This window comes from Triturus cristatus, chromosome 9 (assembly GCF_964204655.1).
Source record: "Triturus cristatus chromosome 9, aTriCri1.1, whole genome shotgun sequence".
NCBI classification, from domain to species: Eukaryota; Metazoa; Chordata; class Amphibia; order Caudata; family Salamandridae; genus Triturus; species Triturus cristatus.
Window position 1 is genome coordinate 322406617 of NC_140592.1, and position 22756 is coordinate 322429372.

Sequence of the window (22756 nt, forward strand, 5' to 3'; positions counted from 1 at the left end):
GAATAAATGATTATTTTTAGCTTGCGGAGAAAAGCTGCCACCACCGCCATGAACTTTGAAAAAGTCAGTGGGGCTGACTTGAGACCGAATGGTAGGACTCAGAACTGAAAATGGTGTAGAGCAACTTGAAACCCGAGGAATTTTCGATGCTTCCTGGACACTGGAATATGGAAATAGGAGTCCTGTAGATCTATGGAGCACATCCAGTCTCCTTGATGTAAATGAGGGAAGATCTGGTGCAGGGCAAGCATCGAAACTTTTCTTTTCGGATATATTTGTTCAAGACATGTAGGTACAGAATTGGTCTGTACTCCATTGATGGGCCTCTTTTTTCGACCAGGAAATATCGAGAATATATCCCCTGGCGCCTCTGATGAACAGGCACGTTTTCTATGGCTTTCTTTTGCAGAAGAGTGTTTACGTCCTCGAGTAAGATGCGATGACCCAAATGGAGTCCTCCGCTCGGATGAATCGATGGTAGAGGAGTCTTGAATCGTAGCAGATATCCATTCTCGACAATATTCAACACCCATTTGTCGTTGGTTATATGTCTCCACTCCTCCAGATGACGTTATACTTCCTCCTACCGGAGTGGCCAACGTGTTTAGAGGAAGCAGTCTCTCAATGTTTTGGTGGCTGCTTTGAAGTAGGGGCCTGTTGCTTATTGTTCCCTCTTCCGATACCTGGTCTCCGCTTTTGCAAATGAGACCTCTGCTGCTGTTGGTGACCCTGAGAAGTCCACTGAGAGGCTTGCCCCATTTGCTGAAATGGATGTTTATCGTAGGAGCGAAAACGCCTACAAAATTCTTTTCGTTTCTCAAGCCCCACAGCTTTCAGTGTGTCCAATTCAGCTTTAATTTTCGCCATTTCTTCATCTGCATGTGGACCGAAGAGAGAGGAGCCATTAAAGGGTAGATTGGAAATCTTCCATTGAACTTCTGGTTTAAGACCAGTTAAACGCAACCAAGCTGAACACCTTGAACAGATACCATGAGTACCCGTGAGCAGCCAGATCAGCCGACTCAGCTGAAGCACTAATGACTTGATTCGTCACTAGACCTCCCTCTTGTAGTATTTCCCGAAAATCTTGCTGATCTTCTTTAGGGAGTTTGTCAGCAAAACGGGTCAGAGAATCCCACAAGGCTCGGTCATACCTCCCCAGCAGAGCAGAGGCACTGGCGACTTTCATGAAAGAGGCTTAAGTGTTGCACATCCTTCTGCCTAACGAGTCCATCAATTTGCTGTCCTTATCCTCAGGAACTGAGGAGGAAGACATAGATGAGTGTGTCTTCCTAGCCACTGCCACAATGATGGAATCCGGAGGAGGATCAGATCGAAGAAATAATGGATCTTGGTCAGGAGCCTTGTATTTCTTCACTATCTGGGAGGGCACAGACCCTACCTTTGCTGGTGTCAAAAAAGTCTGTGTGGCAAGTTCAATGATGCCAGGGACAAGAGGAAGCATTGGTCGAACTGAAGTGCGGTGATGAAGGGTCTCGAAAATCACTGAGGAGGAAACAGTCAGGACCGACATAGTAATGTTCAATTTGTTCGCTCCTCTACAGAGAATCTCATTGAATGTGCTGAGGTCATCAATTGGTGACACTCTGGATGGACGTGTTGCCGTAAATGTAGGAGAATAGTCTCTAAATCGAGGACCTGGTGGAAGAAGACCATGTAGGAGACATATGTCGACTTCTCTTCGGGGAAGAATGATAGGAACGAGATCTGTCCCTTGGACGAACATGGTGGGTATGTGGAGAGCACGATCTGCGCGAACTCCTCTTTCTGGAAGAGATCACCGTCGGAGATCTTGATCTTCTCGGTGTTCTTCGTGGCACCTTGTTGTGGGATGGAGAATCTCTTGACAACCGAGAAGGAGAATAAGTACGGGAATACTCCGACCCTGGACTACTAAGGGCCTTAGACTTCCTCCGCTGCGTATCCTCACCAACCACCGGAGAGCCCTCCGGGAAGATCTGGACTATATGTAGACCTGGAGAAGATCCAGACTTTGAGGGTGAACGAGAAGCAGCTCTAACCTCCTCCGAGGCAACCGCAGGATCTTTTCCTCTCGGCGTCGAGGGCCTCGCCGTCGACCTGTGCTCCCCCCTCAACATCTATCTCCTCCAAGGCGACCTCGTCTTCAAAGGGGACTTCGACGTCGATCGTCTATGGCGACGTGGTGACTTTGACAATGAGCGCTCTCGCCTCCTCGACATCGACCACTCTGGTTTGTCGTGGTGACTTCGACGGCGAACGCTCTGGACTCCTCGATGTCAACCGCCCTTGCCGTCCTGGTGACTTCGATGGCGAGTGCTCTCGCCTCCTCGACGTCGACTCCAATGCTCTTGACGTCGACTGGTCTTGAGACCCCTTCGCTGTCGGCAAACTTCTCGACGTCGACCTACGGTGAGGCGACGGAGAGTGTCTCGATGTCGATGGGTGCATAGACGTCGATGGATGCTTAGACGTCAAGCGACCCATAACTTGACCATACCTCGAGCCTGAGGTAGCACACTTCGACGTCAGGGCCTTTCTCGACGTCGTAGACTCACGCCGTCTTGACGTTGAGACTGTGTAGGCCGCTTCTTCGATGGCGGTAACGATGTCGACGGCGAGCAGTCTGGAACCTGCCATTTCTTCGACGTTGAAGAGGCAGAATGATGCTGGCGATGATGTTCCTGATGAGAGGAGGGCTCCTGACCCTCAGGGCCACTTTCCAACCAAGCGGTTACTCTCTCCACTACAGCTTGGAGGCAAATCCTCTCTCTGTCGTGAAGGGTACTCGCCGAAAACTTTTTACAATGATAACAAGAGTCTATCTTGTGACTGGAAGGAAGACAGGCGATGCACACAGAGTGTAGATCAGAGATGGCCATCTTCTTTCCACAGGCTGGACATTTGCGGAAGAGAGCTGGCATTCTGACAGAAAAAAGCGAAGAAGTTCTGTCAGAAAATGATGAGAAACCTTTGCCAGCACAAGGGGAACCGCAAAAAACCAAGAAAAATAACAATTCCTGACAGAAAAAAGTCAGAAAACCGTCGAGCTCAAGCTCCGGGATTCTCACAGAAGGAGCCGGAAAAAAGAACTGACCTAACGGTCACCTGTGGGGCATGATAAGAGCAGAGTGTTCCCTGGAAGTCTTAAAGGCAAAGTGCTTAGAATCTTGTAAGCCTTAAAGGCAAGGTGCCAGTTTTCTTTTCTGTACTCAGACAGTTATTCTTATGCAGCCTATGGGCAAAACTGCCTTCAATTATCTGTTTGTTTCCTTGTTTTGGGAAATAAAGGATTCTTGTATGAAACCATTACAGTGTATGGTCTCTCTTACAAACCGTCTTGAGAGACTTATTGTCATACAAGTAAAACCTATGTGATCTTGGCTGTTTACCCGGTTTGTTTTAGTTGGGGCTGCATATTTACATATATGTATGTATGCATACATATGTAGGTGTATGGGGTTGAAAGTTGTTTTTGCTCCGCACTGACATCGCCATGACCTCGCCACTTACGACAGCGGTCTGTGGTGAGGGGGCGAGCCTCGGAAAACCGCAACAATTGCTGTAATCTTTCCTTCGTGTAAAACAGCAACCACTCACACAATTGGCTTCTTAAGCAGCGAAATGTATTCAAGCAAGATTCTCGGCAACTCGACGCATTTCGGGACCCTGTCCCTTGATCACAAGTGCTGCCGATGAATTCACATTTCCTTAAATAACACGTGACTCAACACAGAAAAGTAAATAGTGAAGACAGACTTCAAAATAAAGTTAACATTATTCATAGTGATATTACTGACATGCCATCTCTTAAACTGCTGAGATCTGTTGGTCGTCTTACATACTTCTATTTCATATAGAAAACAAGAACTCTCGCGATTGCGACTAAAATATTTTTCTTTCTGAAAAATCCGGCCATAATCACATGATTATACGAATTCTCTCTACGTTATTTCACGAGAGAAAACATCTATCATTGCCTCAGTGGGCTCATTGAGTAAAACCTTCATGAGTTCATGGTTGCTGTTTTTCACGAAGAAAAGATTACAGCAATTGTTGCGATATATATATATATATATATATATATATATGTATTTATTGCTATATGCTCCGGGATCCTGCACGTGGGCAGGGATAATTCTCATTCTATAACATGTCTGACATGGTAAACAATGTGTTCTTGGTGTGTATATATAAGCAAAGTAATTGGGGGTGGGGAAGAGATGTGCCACATTTTTTACATTTCAGGGAAAAGAGACAAACTCAATATCACTTTCGAAGAACATCCCAGCATAAATCAAAGCCAAACCGGCTGAAAAATATATTTTTTTTAGTAGATCCTGAAAGCCTAATCAATCCTACGCTGCCACAGGTCACGTGGAACAGGTGCACATGCATCGCATACTTTTAACTGAAATAACCAATTTCAATAACCATAAATAAGAATGTGTGGGAAACATTTACAGAAACATATTATCCCAAACAGTACAGACTTCAAGGTATTCCAGGTCAGGAAATAGTGGCTCATTAAGTCTTAAGATTCATTTGCGCTCTGTTACTGGTAATTTGAGTTTATCTCCCTTGTAACCAAAGCGCTATAAAAAACAGAATACATTGAAGGAAAAATTAGGAATGGTGTGCTACTTAGACTGGATATGAGGCAATCTAAGAGCTCATACATAAATCACAGCCTTACACTTACCCCTAGCAAGTCATCATCCACAAGCAGCAGACCCTCAAATCCACTTGTGTGGTCCAAGACAACAGTAGTTGGTCCTAGCCTTCCTTCTCCCTCTTCATCTGGAATAAAAATTTAATTAAAATAATTTAAATCTAAGCATTGGAAAGGCCAAAATGTATGGCCTACGGAAGCTAGTGCAAATTTGTTTTTTCATTGAACGCATATACCAGAAAATGAGAAGAGAAATGCACCCACTTAAACGTGGTCGCCATGTACTTGCAATACATTTCTTTAAATTAAAACAAAAAACATTTTACTAGTGAATTGTATTAAATAACAGGCTTTTTAGTTGTGCCATGCATCTTAATGTTAATATTTGTGAAGGAGACCAGAATAAATCACCACCTAACAATACGGTCAAATCAAATCAAAAAATAACTTTATTCGGTTATTATACAGAGGATAACCATAAAAGTACAGTTTAGAAAGCACATTTACAATATATATTTTAAAAAATAATAAAAGGAAGAAATCGACCCTCGTTAAAATGAATAATACAATTTCATACATGAATTGATTCCGTGATTTAAAAACGTTTTTAAAAAAAGCAGAAACAGATGCAACACTGAATATGTTGTCTAATTTCTGAATGGCAAGAAATGCAGGGTGACATTGCCTGAGTTCCATACTCTTTAATATTGGTACTATCCATCTTCTCCTCGGTATAGAGTAGAACTTACAAAAAGCAGCATGTGTATGTCTGATTGACTAGACGCATCCTCGCATGGCGATTTATAAAGTTGTCTTGTCCAATCATTCATCTTGGGGAAGCTTAAAAATCTAAATAAGATATTCAACCTAAACCGTGTTAATAAAAACCTTTCAAAGTCCTTCATATATATCTTAACATACGGTTGGATGTTAAAAGTGGTCCTTATTAGATGGTGAGCCACCACGGTAGTTTGTCATTTCACAGGTGGTTCTACAATCACTCAGCTATGTCATACAAAGATTTTTAAGGTCTTTCCTTGAGACATTACACATCAATGGGGGATCACTAAAATACTCCTGGTGGCCTATTTGTATAAAAAACATCTTTATATAATGCAACCACTTAATCTTGCTAACATTATTAATATACATCGCGTCCTTCAAAATGGAACGATTAAAAACACACTCTTCAGTAGTCCATACTCTGTGCCACAGGAGAACCGGTTGTACCTTAATTACATCTTTTAAGTACAACTGTCCGAGTTCAGCGTGACATATAAATGTGGAGACACTATCCGGGACTGATAAGAGGTATCTCAGAAAACAATTTTCTGCAACCTGTAAAGATTTCACATTTGTATATCCGCATAACCCTGCGCCATAAGTCGCAATAGCTACACAGGTGGCTCGATATACGCACAAAAGTTCCCCAATCGGCCTTCTGTCCATTTTTCGACTAAAATTAGTCAGGGCCATTAAGGATTTACAAAACAGGAATCTTCTTGTTTTTACTGCATTTGTCCAAATACCAGTCTGGTCAAACTAAATTCCTAAATAGGGAAATGTAAGTGTAAAATCAAGGGGTTTAGAATTAATGAACATTATCTTTTTCTTTTTATTAGCCCCAGAGCCACAATTCATGCAAAACGTCTTCGTACAATTAACTCCCAAATCCAGACTTGTCATGAATTTAGAGAAGGATGTTACCATCCTCTGCATGGCAACGGGCGTCAGGGCCATCAATACCGCGTCATCCGGGTATAGGAGTGCAGGAACAGATCTATTAGCTACCTTAGGCATGTCCCTGCAATCCCTCAGCAAGGTTCTTTCTAAATCATTAATATAAATTGTAAACAAGAATGGGGCAAGGACGCATCCTTGTCACACTCCTCTTGCAATACCAAAAGCCCTTGTACAATCACCATTCTTTCCAAATCTAACTTTGGCCATTGCTCCAGAATAAAGCTCCCTGAGTAAAGAAATTATATTTACATCCACCCCTACATTTTCCATAATTAGCCATAACTTAGTATGGGTAACACAAGCAAAAGCTGACGTTAAGTCAACAAAAGTTAAAAATAAGCAACCTCCCTTGGCTCAGGTATATTTTTCTAGGAAAATGTGTAAATTAAGGCCCTGATCAATAGTGCCAAGACCCTTCCGGAAGCCATATTGCCGGTCACTAATAATTAAATGTTCATCCGCCCAAGATTGTAGTCAATTTAAAATCACACGTCCAATGATCTTAATTGTGGAGTCTAATAATGAAATGGGGCGATAGCACGAGCAACTTGTTCTATCCCCTTTTTAAATATAGGTACAATAATAGACTCATACCAGGACTGTGACAATCCACTTGTGCAGCATGCATTAACCACTTGCGTAAGGAGTGGACCCCATAACACCACATTGTTTTTGTACAGATCGACCGGCATCCCATCCGGGCCCGGTGCCTTTCCTCACGTGCTGGTTTTAATGCCCATGTTGACTTCATTCAAGGTGATATACAACTCCACTCTCTTAAAACTGTGTGGAGGCTCAGAATCTGTTATATTCTCTAAATTTATCTGCTCTAGTACAGGCAGAACACTATATAGGTCTGAGTAATGTGATACCCATTCATTCTCCGTTATAGCTATCTCTATTGTTGCTTTAGTTTTATCATTGAGAAAAGGGGCATTAAACGCTTTCCAAAAAGCTACAGTGTCTCTTTTCAGTGAGGCCTCAGACAAGGAATTCCATGCCTCTTTTTTCATCTCATCTCATCTCATCTCTTCTTTTCTTAAGTGTCTTCTTATAGTTCTTTCTCAGGTCCCTTATTAAAATCTGGTCTTTCAGGAGCATTTAAAGCATGTTTCAGGTTAGAGTAAGCCTTAGGGCATGCTGTGTCAAACCAACCAACTGAGTCTTCTCTATGTTTATTGGTTTCTAGCCACAAACTTTTCTTGATATAGGAGGCGATAACTGCAAAAATTTTGACAATTTCAGAATCATTTGAATTTTCATCCAGGCAAGCATAAATACTGACTTCACATTTCTTAACTAAGCTAAAAAGAAAGTCATCTGGTATCACCTTTGTCCATTTCAAAGAGTACCCATTTTGTCTATTCAAGGCAATATTATTTATAGGCTGTCTAGATGTTCTATTTCTAACATGATCGTAATTAGGAATTACAATTTCAACACTTAAAGAGAAATGATCGCTTAAAGCGATATCAAGACTATTCAAATTCCTTACTTGTGATGAATATCTGGAGGCTATCTTTATAAAATTAATTATTGAAGAAGCGCCTCTACCATTAAATGTGGGACAGAAAGTAGTCTCTGGTTGACAGAGTCTGTTAGCGTAGCCCATATCACAGGAAAACATTATTTCATTCATTAGATCCCTGCATACTGTATGCTCAGAATGTGATAAACTAAGCTCTCTGTTCAACATTATACCGCATGTCCCTAGCTCCCCTATTTTACATAAGGAACAATTAAAATCCCCTCGCCAAATAACAAGGACTGCTTTAGTTTTCCAGCCTAATATACTTTTAACATCTGTATTCATTGTTCTTAATATGTCTTCAATTGCCTCAGAAGGGGCATTATTATAAAAATTTATGATAACCAAACAAAGGACTTTATCTACGTGTATCCTGACCGTATGATAGTATCTAGTATTGTGAACCATTTCTATTTTTTCAATCTTGAGATAATTAGATATACAAGTACAGAGTCCCCCTTTTGCCCTTCCATGTCTAGAGCCTATCGCTGATGTGTGTATAGTCTTAAAATCACACAAATGGTGAGCCTCTTCCGCCCAAGTTTCTTGTAGACTTAATATGTCGTACGCATTTACAAAAACGGGCCACAATTGATTAGACACCTTTGTTTTTAACCCAGACACGTTCCAAAACATGATCACCCATTTACTCTCTTTAATGACACTATCTACAACTAAGGGCCTTACTAGAACTGATGTTATTTTCAATATGGATGTTAGCTGCAGGACCGTTATCCCCCAATTCTCCGCTAGCTTCTGGATCTAATATCCGGGTTACCATACAGGGATCAGGTTGGGAACAACTAGATCCGTCTATGAGTTGGCCATTTTGTGTAGTTATATTCTGTGAATTAGAGGTATCATTAACCATAACATACCTTGTTCTTAGTCAGTCCACTCCTTCAAGCCCATAGAGCCTGTCGAAGCGATTAAAAGTCGATATGTTGAATTGATTATTGTGCAACATCATTGAGTCCCCTCGCTGTGTCTTAAAAGCATACAAATTTGATTTATGGGCAATAGGGGGAGGATAAAAGTAACTTAATTTAAAAGTCTGTATATTACTTGCCCCCCTTCGGTGGTGCCAATCACAAATAAATTCAACTGCCCGTCTTTCTCTGAAATTAATAATAATACAGTCACCAGCTAAATCCTTTGGTCTGTGTCCCACCCAACCTACTCTGCGAACAAACAACATTTCACTATATATGTAGGAAGGGAGGGGTCTATTATTGTTTAGCCAAAAAATAACCTTATTTTTCAATTCGGTACATGTTTCTATACTACCTTTATCCAATTCGGGGACCCCGGCCATCATAACAACATATGGAAAGGAATCCGGGGGTAAATCGATTTGTGTAAAGGAACTCTTGGTTTTTACATTATTCATTGTTTCGTTTGCAGTACTTAGTGATTTTCGGGCCAATCCCGATTCTCTGGGTTCCTGTTCCTGCCCCCCTCCCGTTTGTTGTCCCCCTCTTCCTTGCATCACTGCATCACTGTATCACTGTAGGTACTTATACCAGCTTGCCTATTCCCACACTATGATACAGAAGATGTATTGGGTACGATTGGAATGGACACCCGGGGTGTAATAGTTAAGAGGTCACAGATTATATTATTATCCCCTAAACTCGGGTTGGGTGATCCCTCAACGGATTTTTTCAAGGAGTCAAGATTTATTGCAATAGACTGTTCAAATTTTGCCAATCTTCCATCGAGAGATTTCAATCTCGCGAGCAGCGGTAACATAGAGGACTTAATAAGTTGCTCCATCTTTTCCATAAATCCCACTTCAAATTGGGTAGAAGAACAACCTGCAGACACCATCTTCAAATCCCTTAATAAAGGATTATTTGTCAAGGGCGGTGCAGTATCTAGTAAAACCGGAAACTCGCATTCCACATTCTTAGTTGTTCTAGACGTTTTAGTTTTCATTAGACAATTTCCTTTATGTGAACCCCCTTCTCTCTGCTTTTTAACATTAGATCCTGTAGCTTGTTTTAGGGATGGAGATTTAGGTTTAGGTGCTGACCTTGTAACTATTCCACTAACTATACCAGTCAGAGCGTAATCATCAGTTAAGATAGTAGGGCAAAAGTCTTTTGTCACAGATAAGAGTCGGCATTACCTGTGGCCGAACATCATTACTTTCTGCCACATCATTGGGATAAGAATTAGCAACTATTTGTTGTTCAGGAGAATTTACCAACATTAGCCCACCCAGGGATGAATGCTTAGTGTACATGGGGTCTAATGAAAGTCGACGTTCAGTTAAGGCTATCTCTTGAACCAATACTGATGTAGCCCTTGTTATAAACTGATCTAGAGTGCCCACGACCCCCCCGCTAGTCACAGCTTTCTTCCCCTTCCCTTCTTTTGTAGCCATCGTTCCTGGATACTGCACTGAATTACGTTACCAAACTTTTCAGACTTCACAAAACAGGACAGGACTGCTGTTCGCAATTAAAAGGGGTTTTACAGTGTTTACACTGTGAGAGGGGGGGCCCAGCCCAGTCTCCAACGGGCTCAAACGGGCCCGCCCTTGGCCCGGGCTTCGCCTGGCGCGCGTTCCGCGATGCGGCGAGATGCTTTATCTCCTCGGCACAAGCAGGCTCAGGTGCGGGCTCTCTCCTCACGCCCCCTGGGACCTGTAGTTCACAGCAGGCTTATCCACAAACAACGAAGCAGCTCCAGTGGCAGCGGGAGTGGCGAGGTGCTTATCTCCTCGGCACAAGCAGGCTCAGGTGCGGGCTCTCTCCTCACGCCCCCTGGGACCTGTAGTTCACAGCAGGCTTATCCACAAACAACGAAGCGGCTCCCCATACAGTCAAATTGCGGGCACCGTTACAATGTCACTTAAGCACCTTAAAAGGGAGACAGAAAATAAATAACCATCTAACTGGGCCCCCGATGAGCAGGTAACAAATAGTCGGTATTTAAACTTAACATGAAAAATGTATTTAAAAAAAAAAAAAGAATTTGAACTAAATAGGTCAGAGAGAAATAAACTATTTTCCAGGGCAAATTGATAGGGGTTAATGGGTATAATGGCCTGACCTACTACCCCACGCAAAATTTAGTGGAAGAAAAATGTGAATGACAATTTAACAGACCAATGGATTAAGTCCACAGACCAAAATATAGATGTTTATATGGGTGTATATTATGTATGAATTTCCGATAGTCCGATGAAACATCAAGTTGCCGGGCCGACCTAAAAAGCGACTGAGGTAAGGTGTTAAATGCAAATTATAAGTGGGTTCTTTCTTAACATTTATCTAGGCACCACCATACAACAAACACAGTTCAAAAATGTGACACTTCACTGTTCATATTATTAGCAATATACATATTAATTTCTACAATATGCTGCACGCTGTAAACATTAGCCATCATTAGAGTTGACCTCAATGTAAGTACAATATAACAAATGGTTCAGGGGGGTTTTGCTGGCTCTGCAACTGGGTGAGCAAGAGACAAGTGAAAGTGCCAAACTTTCCACAGAAGTGAATTGTTTTGCTCCATCAACATAAACCCCCATCAAGAAGGATTAAAATTATCCCTACAATTTAAATGGAGTTGAGTGAACTAACAACTTTGTTGGTATAATATATATCTCAGATTGAAATGATTATTTGTATTGGGCATGATGTAGTGATCAAAGCAAATATTGACTGGAATGAGGCCTTGAGCCATTGACAGTGGTTGAGAATTTTGGAAGCTTTCCACCAACCACCTTTGTGTTTAAGGCTAATATTACCAACTATTCACATGATTGCAATTCTAGTCTTGACAATAGTTGGTGCCAACACCATAAATTATGACAACAATTTCGACCTGACTTTACAGAGTTATAATAAATATTGAACTTGAATGCCAGTCATTACTTCGTGAGTAATCACATCACAGTAGATATCGCAGTTGATTACATTGCAGTATCACATCATGATTACCTTTATATTGAGGTGTTTTACTTCATAGTACCTTGATATCACAGATTAGATGCTTTTATTTATAAGTCTCTATGTTTATATCTATATATATGATTTTAAATATTGTTTACCATCCAAGCGTGAGGTAAAGGTACCAGTTCTTTTTGTAAAATGTTGGGGTGTTAAATGTTATATATATATTTTAAACCCTCATACCCGCTTTATTAAAACCTCATACTACCCCCCACCCTAACCATCGTTGAACACTAGACAAAACCTTAACAATTCCCATCCCTGAACCCTCCAAAACACTTACTACTCCATAACCCTACACATCCCTGTACCCTTTCTGCACACCTTCCAACTCTGATGAACACCTTGATGGAAGTGTTGTTCCTTCGTTGAAACTATATGTATATAAAGCTTAAACAGGTGCATTTCTGTGCATTGTGCTTTTGGTTCAGTGAGTGATGAATCCCCATACCTTTGGTTTCCAAAAAAAGACTGTGGTCCTAACCTTAATGCGAGGATTTGAGTGTATTATATGGTATGTTCTGCAACCTTACCGTATAATACATTCTCAAAAACTGTATTTGGTCCGGTCCATCTATAAAACCTTAAGCTCAACCCTGGGAAGTGGTGGCTTTGAGCAGCAAGGCTCAAACAAAGGAACTAACAAAGCATTTAAAAGCACCAATAAATGAAATAAAGTCACACAAAATGAAAGAATCCGACACCAATTTATTAAAATAAATTATATCTGTATTCATTTTTAGAGACCAAGATGAGCAAAACCCACAGAGAGTTCAGGCAATATAGATTTGGAAAGAAAACAAATATCAGTTCAACCGCAAACAAGCATTTGTAACTGTAAAAGTTTGAAAACTTTTGAAAAGTTTCAAAGGGCTGTGTTCGGCTACTCCAGCCTGACTAGGGAGACCAAATCCAACAGAAAGAAGATTAGGGGGTCCCTAAAGAATATTTAGACAGTTACCTAGCCACCAAAGCATTCTCAAGTCCAGTTCTGAACTTTACAGCACAACAGCCATAGACTTCAATTGAGTAGTCCCGATGCTGAGGATGCAGGAGAATGAGGATGCTCAAGGATTCTCTGGGAGCAGTGCAGTCGACGAGGGTGTCTTTGAGGTTATTCCTTGATCCACGGATGAGGTGGGGAGACTTTAGCCATTGAGGTAGGGGTTCATCCAAGCCCTCTTTGAGAAAGTAGAAGGCCAACTGCTGTTGGGCTTCCGGTCTTGGCACACAGCGGCTCCAGTGGTATCCTTTGGTGGAGGCTAGTGGAACTCTTGCGTGACCGACTGGGACACAAAAAACACTCCCAGGTACGGCAGACTCGGGTGCCACGTTGGATTTCATGGATCGGTCTCTTGGGGCACCCAGTGGTGGTCAGCAGAGATTCTTCAGAAGTGATTACTAACTTGCTGAGTTGGGCTACTCCAGCTTTGATAGCACCAGCATTGCTGATTCCAGGAGGTCAGCCGCCTGACCTTTGGAGTCACTTCTTTGGTCTGGGGCTTGGGAGAGACTTTTCATCAAGCCAGGAGCCACAGGAACAATCCCCTTTTCGCTAGCCCAAGGTGCAGCAGGTGCAGTCCAGCAGACAGTGCAGCCCCTATTTGCCTGATCCATGAGTCAGCAGGGCAGTCCTTATTCGGTCCTTTCTCCAGTTACATAGTGATCTGAGGTTCAGGGTGTCATATGGATACCCAGAATGTGCCCGGTGTGGGGGGGGGGGGTCAGGGGGGAGTGATGTGGTCACTAACCAATGTGCTACCAGGATCAATCCCACCCTGTGATGACTTCCAGCTATGTGAGGCATCTAGCAATACCCGGGTGCACTATTCTGCCCACTCCCAAGACGTCTGGTCATTTTCTTGGATGTTAGGAGCTCGGTAGCCCTCCCTAGAGGTGAGGCTACCTGTGGGTTACACACACAGAAAACCGGTTTGGGCAATTGTCTCCTCTCTCTAGCTCCGCTGACAGACTCTCTAACTGAACAAAGGGGCAACCACTCAGGAGTGTGATCGCCATTTGCCCACCAAAGGCTGCTTCACCTTTGAAGCTCGCAATTTGGGCCAACACCCTGAGTGGCTTCCTGCAAGGGGAGGTAACGCCTCCCTCTGTAGTAGGCTATCATTGTTCCTAAGCCTGGGAGTTGGTCACAAGCCTCCTCAAGAGGGCAAAAAGCTGTCTGCTGGCCAGCAACCAAGTGAGGCCACCGGACAAACTAGACTACATACTGGCAACTTTCTAAAAGTTTCTTTTCCCTAAAAGTGACAATAAAAATTTGGCTCGGAAATCAAGTCGGGTTCAATGCCATGATTACTTTGATACCTCGAAGAATCCATTTTAGTAGTCCTATTCAGAAGTTAGCCAGGCTGAGGGGTCAGCAGGTAACTGTTAGTCAATGGGGTTACTAACTTTTCCGCAGCAAAACAACAATTTGGAAGGGTTTCTGACAGGACAGATTAAAGGTATATGGCCTACTTATTAATATATATCTCCCTGCCTCAGGGGTCCATAGCCCTTCTTTAGGAGAGAATTCAAAAACATTGTTAAGGGAAGTGAGTCAAACTAGAAGTTTAAAGCTTCTCTTCGTGGCTGCAGTGGCAGACTTGGAGCCATTATGTGCTCTGTCCCACACAGAGTGGCACAACCAGTGTGGTAGCCCTGGCAAGGGGACACTGTCTTACATGTCCTAGGTACCCTTGGTACCATACACTAAGGTCCTATGGCTAAGTCAGCTTATGCCAATTGGGGGTAGCCAATTTAACATACCCTTCGCAAGGGGTTAAAGCACTGGCACTGAGGTCTGGTTAGCAAGTCCCATTGCATTCTCAGAGTCGAAAAACCAGCAGCATCAGTCCAAACCTTTGAGAGTGATCATGCAAAAAGAGGCATTTCCTTACACTTGTGAATCGAGAAGAAGGAAAGAGAACACATTCTACCAAATTCTACAGAATACATTTTTTTCAACAGGAGATGGTTGTTACGTGGCAAACCTTCTCTTACAACAACAGAACATTTACCATTACAACAGATTTTTTTATGATAAGCAGATGGCAAATATAAAAGTAATAAAGATAAAGCAATACATGATATAAATGTACGATCATTAGAGTCATAAACAAGCTTTTCAAAGGTTAACTTATCCTAAAGTATTACATATGAAAGTCCGTTTCTCATGACGTTATAACTTGACACCACTCATCTGACACTCACGATTAAAAATGAGCTATACTCAATGTAAAAGAGGTTTACAATTAACCTAACAGTTATTTATTTATATTGGTATCACAATGGGGTATTAAACCCTACCTTTGCTGTCCTCTGTGACTGGCTCCTCATCTTCGAGCAGGTGCTCAAGGTGCTCCTGAAGGTTCTGGAACGTCAAGGGTTTCCTGAGAATAAAAAAGATAGATTTGTTCAGCAGACTCAATCGGACAACAACTGGGTAAAACATAGAATAAAGAAAATTATTTTCCAGTGTTTAACATCTTCAAGTAGAAAACTAATTTTACTTAATCAAGCAGTAATGAAACATGTAAATATTAATCCAACATGTAACTTGACATTTATTCTGGTCGACAAGTTGATATACATTTAAACGAGTGAAGCCCATGTTTCAATCGGAAGCAATTATGCTTTAGATTTACCACTGGCAGCAGCTGTTCCTGGCAGAAAGTTTGTATTGGTTAGTGAAAACATATATAAAGAGCCCTTTTCCTTTAGATTTACACCTTTAAGTTGGATACATTGCTTACCTTTAACTCTGCATCCCTAAAATCTGAGTTACATTGAACTTACATAATTTTCAATGATCAGTGGTATAGATAGACAGATGCAAGTTAAAATGACAGCCGAGGTATGATATCAGGACCCATATGACATCAAAATTGGGTTATAAAAATATCTAAACATGGGCTCTGTCAATCTGGTTGGTTAACTTTTGCAGGAATTCTACATTCATTCAGACAGGCACTGCAACAGAAGAGTAAAATGAAGGATTTAAGAATTACAGTTAGATAATGCAATCCATCTAGGCCTATCCCTTACTCGTGCCAGGAGATTTACAGTATTAGAAATGTTTATCTTACAGAGTGCCATGCCAAGACTGGTGTCGGTGCAGATGCAGGTCTTCAATGCTAAAGCAAATATGGGTAAATCTGGCACCTGTTCTCGATTTTAAGTCAACCCAGAGGTGTTTGCATACAGATGAAGAGACGTTTACAGATAAAAGATACGGGTGTATGACAGGACCTTGCAGAACTGACCTTCAATTACAGAGAGACAAAGCTGTCTGCCAGTACATCTGACAACACACAAAGTCACTCTGCTAGCCATCTTCCATAGAAATAGACTTACATTGGTGTCTGTTGTTAATAAGGGTAGGGCCGTCAGGTGACATTATAACTGGTATTCGAGTTCCCCATCAATGCAACAGAACACTGAAATCTCTGTTGAAATCCATTATTTGCAAAGTATAGGACAAGGTAAAACGTGTTTTCTCAGGAGGAAGGTGCTGTGACACTGCACCAACAGTTGAGGGTTGAGCACAGCACAGAGGTCATATGTGGGAGTAACAGACAAAAACCCGCAGATGCTGGTCATTGGTGGTTACCAACCTTTTCTGTAATAACATACATATGTTCAATATAAAGCGTCACACACTACTAATATTATTAGTGTTGTAATAGTGACCGTAACAGACAAGATTACAATAGTGGCCACCATATACAAGATTACCATCAGTGATCTCAGTTCATCAGGCACGGGTGCCAACAGTAATGGAAAACAAATGCTGTATCAATTTGGAATGCCTCTCCGTGGGTAATATAAAACAGCAATAGTTGTAACGGCCCTGGCACCAAGGTAGTACTAATAGTAATTGAGTCTCCTCTGTGCGCCATGACTTATCACTCAGTTATCAGCTTTAAATTTATTTTGGAAATTCAACCATTTTCCTTCAAACAGTTCTGAAAACGCACACATTTTTGGGTCAAATACATGCATTTCATTTTCGATATACATATAAATAACCAATCAAAGAAGACTAATTTAGTAGACAGAACTGCCCACAGAGTGCTACTTTTAGTTATTTGGAAAGCTACCAGTAGCTCACAATCTACGTATTGGAGAATCCCGTTATAGTGGGGGATAATCACAGTTGTGGGGGCAGCTATTAAAAAAAAAAAGAAGAAACAGATCTTGGCAAATCCAGTAGGTGTGGCTTATTGTTAGAGGAAATGTTTGGTAATGTGTGTGTTTGACTATTTGTTGCATCAAATGTCCCATAATGAAGAAACATTCTGCTACAACTATGATGTTTGCATGTATGTATCTACAACATGACAGCAGCTGTTTTGGAACCAGCGCGATGACTATTGCATGTGGGTACATCATGAAGTGGCAGTCCATTTTAGAGCACACCTATCAGAAAGCGCAAGCTGACAGGCTGCAAAAATTCATTGCGAACTTACGGTTGGTTGTGAACCACCAGTTGGCTTTGTCACCCTCACTTGGTTGCTTCCTCTTCCTTTATAATTAAAAACAAAAGCTCAAGGCGGTGCGCGTTCTGTTCGCATGTGTGTGTGTGTGTGTGTGTGACATGAAAATTTAAGTTGTGGTGTCATGTGCTGTGAAGTAGGTCTAGTGTGTGCTCGTGCTTCTCCTGTCGTTTGTCTCGTGACAGAGTGGGGAATGGTGATATTGGAATGAAGGATCTTCTGGAGGTGGTTCACGGACAAACAGGGTAGGCGGTTAGCTGTGTGGAATGCAGCTGGGAGCACTTTGTATGATGATGTCAGCTTGTCCTTTCCAAGGAGCATGGCGTCTTTACCATTCTTTGTGGCTGACACTGCACACTTTTAGCGACCTTCTATTTTTTAGGTCGAGCCTAAACAGCGCTTGTGCTCTCGCTTAGCAACCTGTTGTATATGGTTTGTGGAGTTTAATGTCTCCCATTGCTTGCGGTTGATTTTAATTTGTCTATGTCACGGTCCGTTAAAAATCCTTGCTTGCTAGTTGTCAGTCCTGCCTTTTTGTCCTTCCTTTTTTTTCTTCCGTTCCTCCGAAGGAACAGGGACTTAGTACGGTATAATTACGCTATGGTTCTTTATCTGTCCTTTGACAGACTGTTTTTTTTCTTGGTTTCCTGCTCTGCTACTGTTTGTTGTGTTCAGCTTTCACGCCATAGCTGCTAACATTTTAATATAGCATTCCTCCCTCCCACCTCCACTTAATGACAGAGTTGTGTTAGTACTGCCTCCTGCTTCGTGGCTTGTATTTTATAGCCTTTTTTTGTTGCAATTTTCGATGTTGACTGTCAGTTGGGCTTCTTTTGTTAAGATATTAGTTTGATTTTGGGCTTCTTTTTAAGGGGGATTGGGCTTGTTTTGCCCTTCTTTCATATGTATTAATGAAACATGGATCCTGCTCTTAACACAGGTTCATTGTCTTCTGTGCGCTGTACACAAATGTAGGTGCAGCAGTGAACACAGAAACTAACAGAAGCATTAGCCAACAGAAATGCTAGTCTTGTGTAAGGACTATTAACGGTAATTTCTGCCCAATTGAGGATTGCATGTTTTGTGGTAAATCCCTCGCTATTTGACAATCAAAGATTACAACCTAATTACATTTTGCAGATAAACAGAGCAAATGGCTAGTTTGTTCAGCTTGAAATAAGTGAAAACATATACAATTCAATCCTCATCCACAGAGTTTGAAGTGCATTATTTCAGAATGGTGAGGTAATCCCACATCCCAAAAATATTTACTACCTGCAGATTTGACAATTGCAAGTGTGCTGTTACCGCACCGGTCACTGTGAGCCCTTGTCTGACTACTTCGATGGAATGCAGCCTAACTCAACAGACCACCAACATTCGAAGCAGAGGATTTGTTCTAATTGGCCTTGAACATCTGCTTCCAGTCAACAGGGCCTTAATCCTCCTGTTTCAATGAACTATCTTACAAAGCACTAAACCACTCAGATTTTACCTCAAAACTTTTCAATTTCTTATGATTAACTTGTCCCAGTGTAGTTTTCAGACACTGGGACAGTTTCAACAGTACCGGCACGTTGTCTGCTTTCGTTTCCAGCTGCAATGTGCAGACAGCGAGGGGGACTTCCATATTTCAGACTTCAGCTGGAACCATAAGAATGCCAAATTTAGGAGGCCACCAGGCCTCCTTTTGTTTCACTATCCTGACTCTGAGCTATCGGAGCCTCACACTTGGATGCAAATGCAAGGGATGGGAAGCAAAGGCACACAGAATTTTGTTATCCCTTCACAAATACTTGAGGCATGCTTTTTAGGTTGTTCAATCCCTGATATGCATGCACTGCTAGAATGTCAGATGTGATGGTCGGCTCCAGTTAGTACACAAATAACAATTTACCACTATTTTGTTTTAGTTTATTTATAGCGCTACTCAGCCCAATGCAGGATGTCAGAGCACTTTGCATCACACCTATACATTGACAATAAATCATTTAAATGTGTAAATCAATGTACAAAATGTGTTACAAAAGACAGTGAGGGTGACAAGATGAAGGAGTCACATGTCCTTCCTAGCTCACTCCGCTATATTAGAAGGTTTACAATTTATACATTGGAAGTAACTAAAGGATCTTGGTGTTAAAAGCACTAACTCACCTAGCTACATAAAATAAAAGTCTGTTATCTGCTTTTAGATTATGTGCTTTGCAGGAGACGCATTAACCCTCTATGTTACTTTGTCAAAACTTGACTAGAGAAAACACAGGTCTGTCCAGCAAATGCATTGACCTCTAAAGTTATTTTACCATTCTTCTTCTTCCCTGGGATTTACTGGGCCCACAAAAATATCTGCAGCAGGTGCCTTACCCAATAAGAAAGTTTCAAATGCATACTTTACGACCAATTAGGCAGATTAGATTTACTGCTATCTGCCTCTTTGTTTTCAACTGCATTTTGATAGAATTTAAAAAAATAAGGGCCTCATTTACAAGAAACCTCACTTTTTATGACACTCCGGTGGGCAGGCCTCTCAATAATATATTTGAGACAACGCAAAGCCACCCTGCGTGGCTTTGCATGGCCTCATAGATGTGGAGTAAGACAAAGCAGCGTAAATCGCTGTGTTGCCTAACTCTACATCAGGAGGCATTCCATGGGAGTTGCGGTGGATTTTCCAATGAAACACCAATGGGTTTTGACACATTTCCAGATTTACAAGGATCTGTAAACCTGGGAATGCGTCAAACTGTGCACCTCACCGGGGAGGAGTAACTAGGAGAAATAACTATTTCTCCACCTTCTTTCCCCTTTCTGTGTGTGCTGCATTTTACAGCACATGGAAAGAGGAAAACACCTCCATTGATTGTTTAAAAACAATCCTGCCAACAAAGCAGACACCCCTGCACTATGATGCAAGGTACCTGCATTGGTGCCAGGCACCAATTTGTGCTCCTGAAGATGCAGAAAAGACAGGGCTGTGCCGTATTTCATTAATGCTACTTATCCTGCCCTTTCCTTTTGAAACAGGGCAGCGCTGCAAGAAGGCTTGCAGCGCTGCCCTGCGCCAAAAAGTTGTAAATGAGGCCCTTAATGTATTCATTGAGACCCACATTTTACGTTGGGGTTGCGTCACTTTTTTGGCACAACCCAGATGAACTCATTTATTAAATTGCAGAATGCGCTCAAATGTACTTGTTTTCTAGACATGCGAAACGTGTGAAGTGTTAGGACCTGATGTCACTTCCTGTGATGTCACGCACCATGATGTTACTTGCATACTGCCTTACTTGGTTAGTTCCCCTACTTCTTTTTTAGGACTTGTGTCCTGCAAAGAGAGGTGAAAATGTGAGTAGCGCAGTGAGGAGTGCTGCAGCAGGCAGGATGTTAGAACTTCGGCTGCAAAAAGTCGACATCGGAAAGACCTTGAAGTGAGCGCAGTAGTCCCCATACAGCTCCACTTGAGACCATAAGACATACGCCCGATGCTTATTATTACAGAATGACATAACTCAGTGTTGTAATTCCCTAACTCCGCCCTCTACTATGCCCCTTGGTGTGCACGTTGTGCGACGGAGCGATGCACAGCAGTCTTAAAATGAGCGGCATTTGTCCTATATGCTACGGCTGATGCAGTCCGCAGAGTGGTGTCATGAGCCTTGGTTTTGAAGCCGGGGAGGACCTCGACTGCTCAGCTTCACTCAGCAAATCGTGAGATAATTCTGCTCTGCGTTTCTGTCAGCCCCAGAGACAGGGAGCACATGGACTGCCATACCATGACGCTGCTTGGACCCCACCCAGTTCCTAGAAGAATAAAAAACACGAGTTAAAACCCTGTATTTGTAAAGCGCGAACTAATCTCCCCTAAGGCACTGGGGGCCGTCGAGAAGACTAAACGAGCCACTACCCAGAGTCACATGGTGCTGGCTGAGCTGCCGCCGGGATCCAACCGTGAGCCCCGTGCTCTGGAGTCAGCCGCCTGGCCGCTGCGCCACACCTCTTCGCAAGCGAAGGGGCGTAACTTCAGATGGTACAGCAGGTGTAGTGTCACCGGGGCCTAGAGGCCATAGTACATCACTAAACCCTGATTTTTTGGTTCAAATCTGTTTTGAGTTTTTAACAGACATACAGAATAAAAAAACAAACAAAAAAAAACGTACTTTCCCAATATTCACGCATGTCGCCTCATGTCAATCATCTAATCGTGTTTTCATTACACGTCAGCTGAGCCCTTCAACATTCACGGCTCATTCGTCGCTCTGAATCGATTATATACACAACTTACAATTTACAGCTCCTTACATTAGTGCGATGTTTCATAGGTCGGTGCACGGTTAGGCGCGACAGTCCCCTAGGTACAGTCTTTCAGTTATTTCAACATGGGTTTCAATACAAACAGTTTGGAATCATGACAATTATAAACAGCTAACCAACTCAACATAGACCGGTGTGAGCACCCCATTTTCCCCTTCCCCCCGCCCCTTCCCCCACCTCCCTTACCATGCATCACAGTATTTCAAATTGACTGTTATTTACTGGCAATAGCGACCACCGTTGTCTTCACAGATAGCTACACAAATCAACTCCCACGTGCTAACATCACGGCTGCACACGTTGAGAGGTTCTTGTATCTTCCCTCTGTCTCCGTCTTCCCCTTCAATCTAACCCCCTGATCACTCTTCCCCTGCGCTCTGCAGTGCCTGGATCAAAACCTCCCACTGGGCAGCTATGGGTTCTTTACGCAACCCCAACGTCTCCTCCCTCCCGATGGCCGTTCCCTCTGCTCTAGCCCACGCGAGCAGTGAATTTCTCCATGCCAGCGCGTGAGGTGGGTCCTGCGCCTTCCATCTCTTGGTGAGCAGTCTCTTAGCTACTATCATACCCAGGTCTATAAACCGGGACACTACCTTCGTGGCCGGAGTTCTGCGGAACAGGTGTAACAGATATACGGTCCACTCAAACGGTAGGGCACTGCCAGTGCACGCATGTAGTAACCTGCTGATTGTATGCCAGTACGTATGAAGTCGGCTACAGCTCCATAACATATGAACTATACCCACCCCCAGCTCGGCGCATCTGGGACACCCTGCATCTGTACGGTAGAAATACATGTTGACTGCCTCCGGTGTGAGGTACGCCCTATGTATAATGAACAGCTGGATCTGCCTGAACCTCATATTTCTGGGTATGCGCACTGGGCTCCCCAACACTCGCTCCCATTCCTTATCCTCCAGTGGCCTACCCATGTCAGCTTCCCACTTATGTCTGAGAGATTACAGCGCTATCGCTGCATGAGTGCGCAGCGACGCCGCGAACCAGCGGATCAGATGCCTACCACGTCCCATAACGTGTAGGT

The 22756-nt window shown here is 42.6% G+C and overlaps 1 protein-coding gene across 2 annotated transcripts in view; it reads right to left on the reverse strand.

Moving 5' to 3' along the window:
* RNF123 (ring finger protein 123) overlaps positions 1-22756 on the reverse strand; it is a 1761234-nt gene that overhangs the window by 1543422 nt on the left and 195056 nt on the right. For both annotated transcript variants that reach the window (XM_085625036.1, XM_085625035.1), the window contains exons 4-5: positions 15218-15300; positions 4703-4800 (exon numbers count right to left, since the gene is read on the reverse strand). In XM_085625036.1, coding sequence (XP_085481162.1) covers positions 4703-4800; positions 15218-15300 — 181 coding nt within the window. The remainder of the gene's footprint in view (positions 1-4702; positions 4801-15217; positions 15301-22756) is intronic.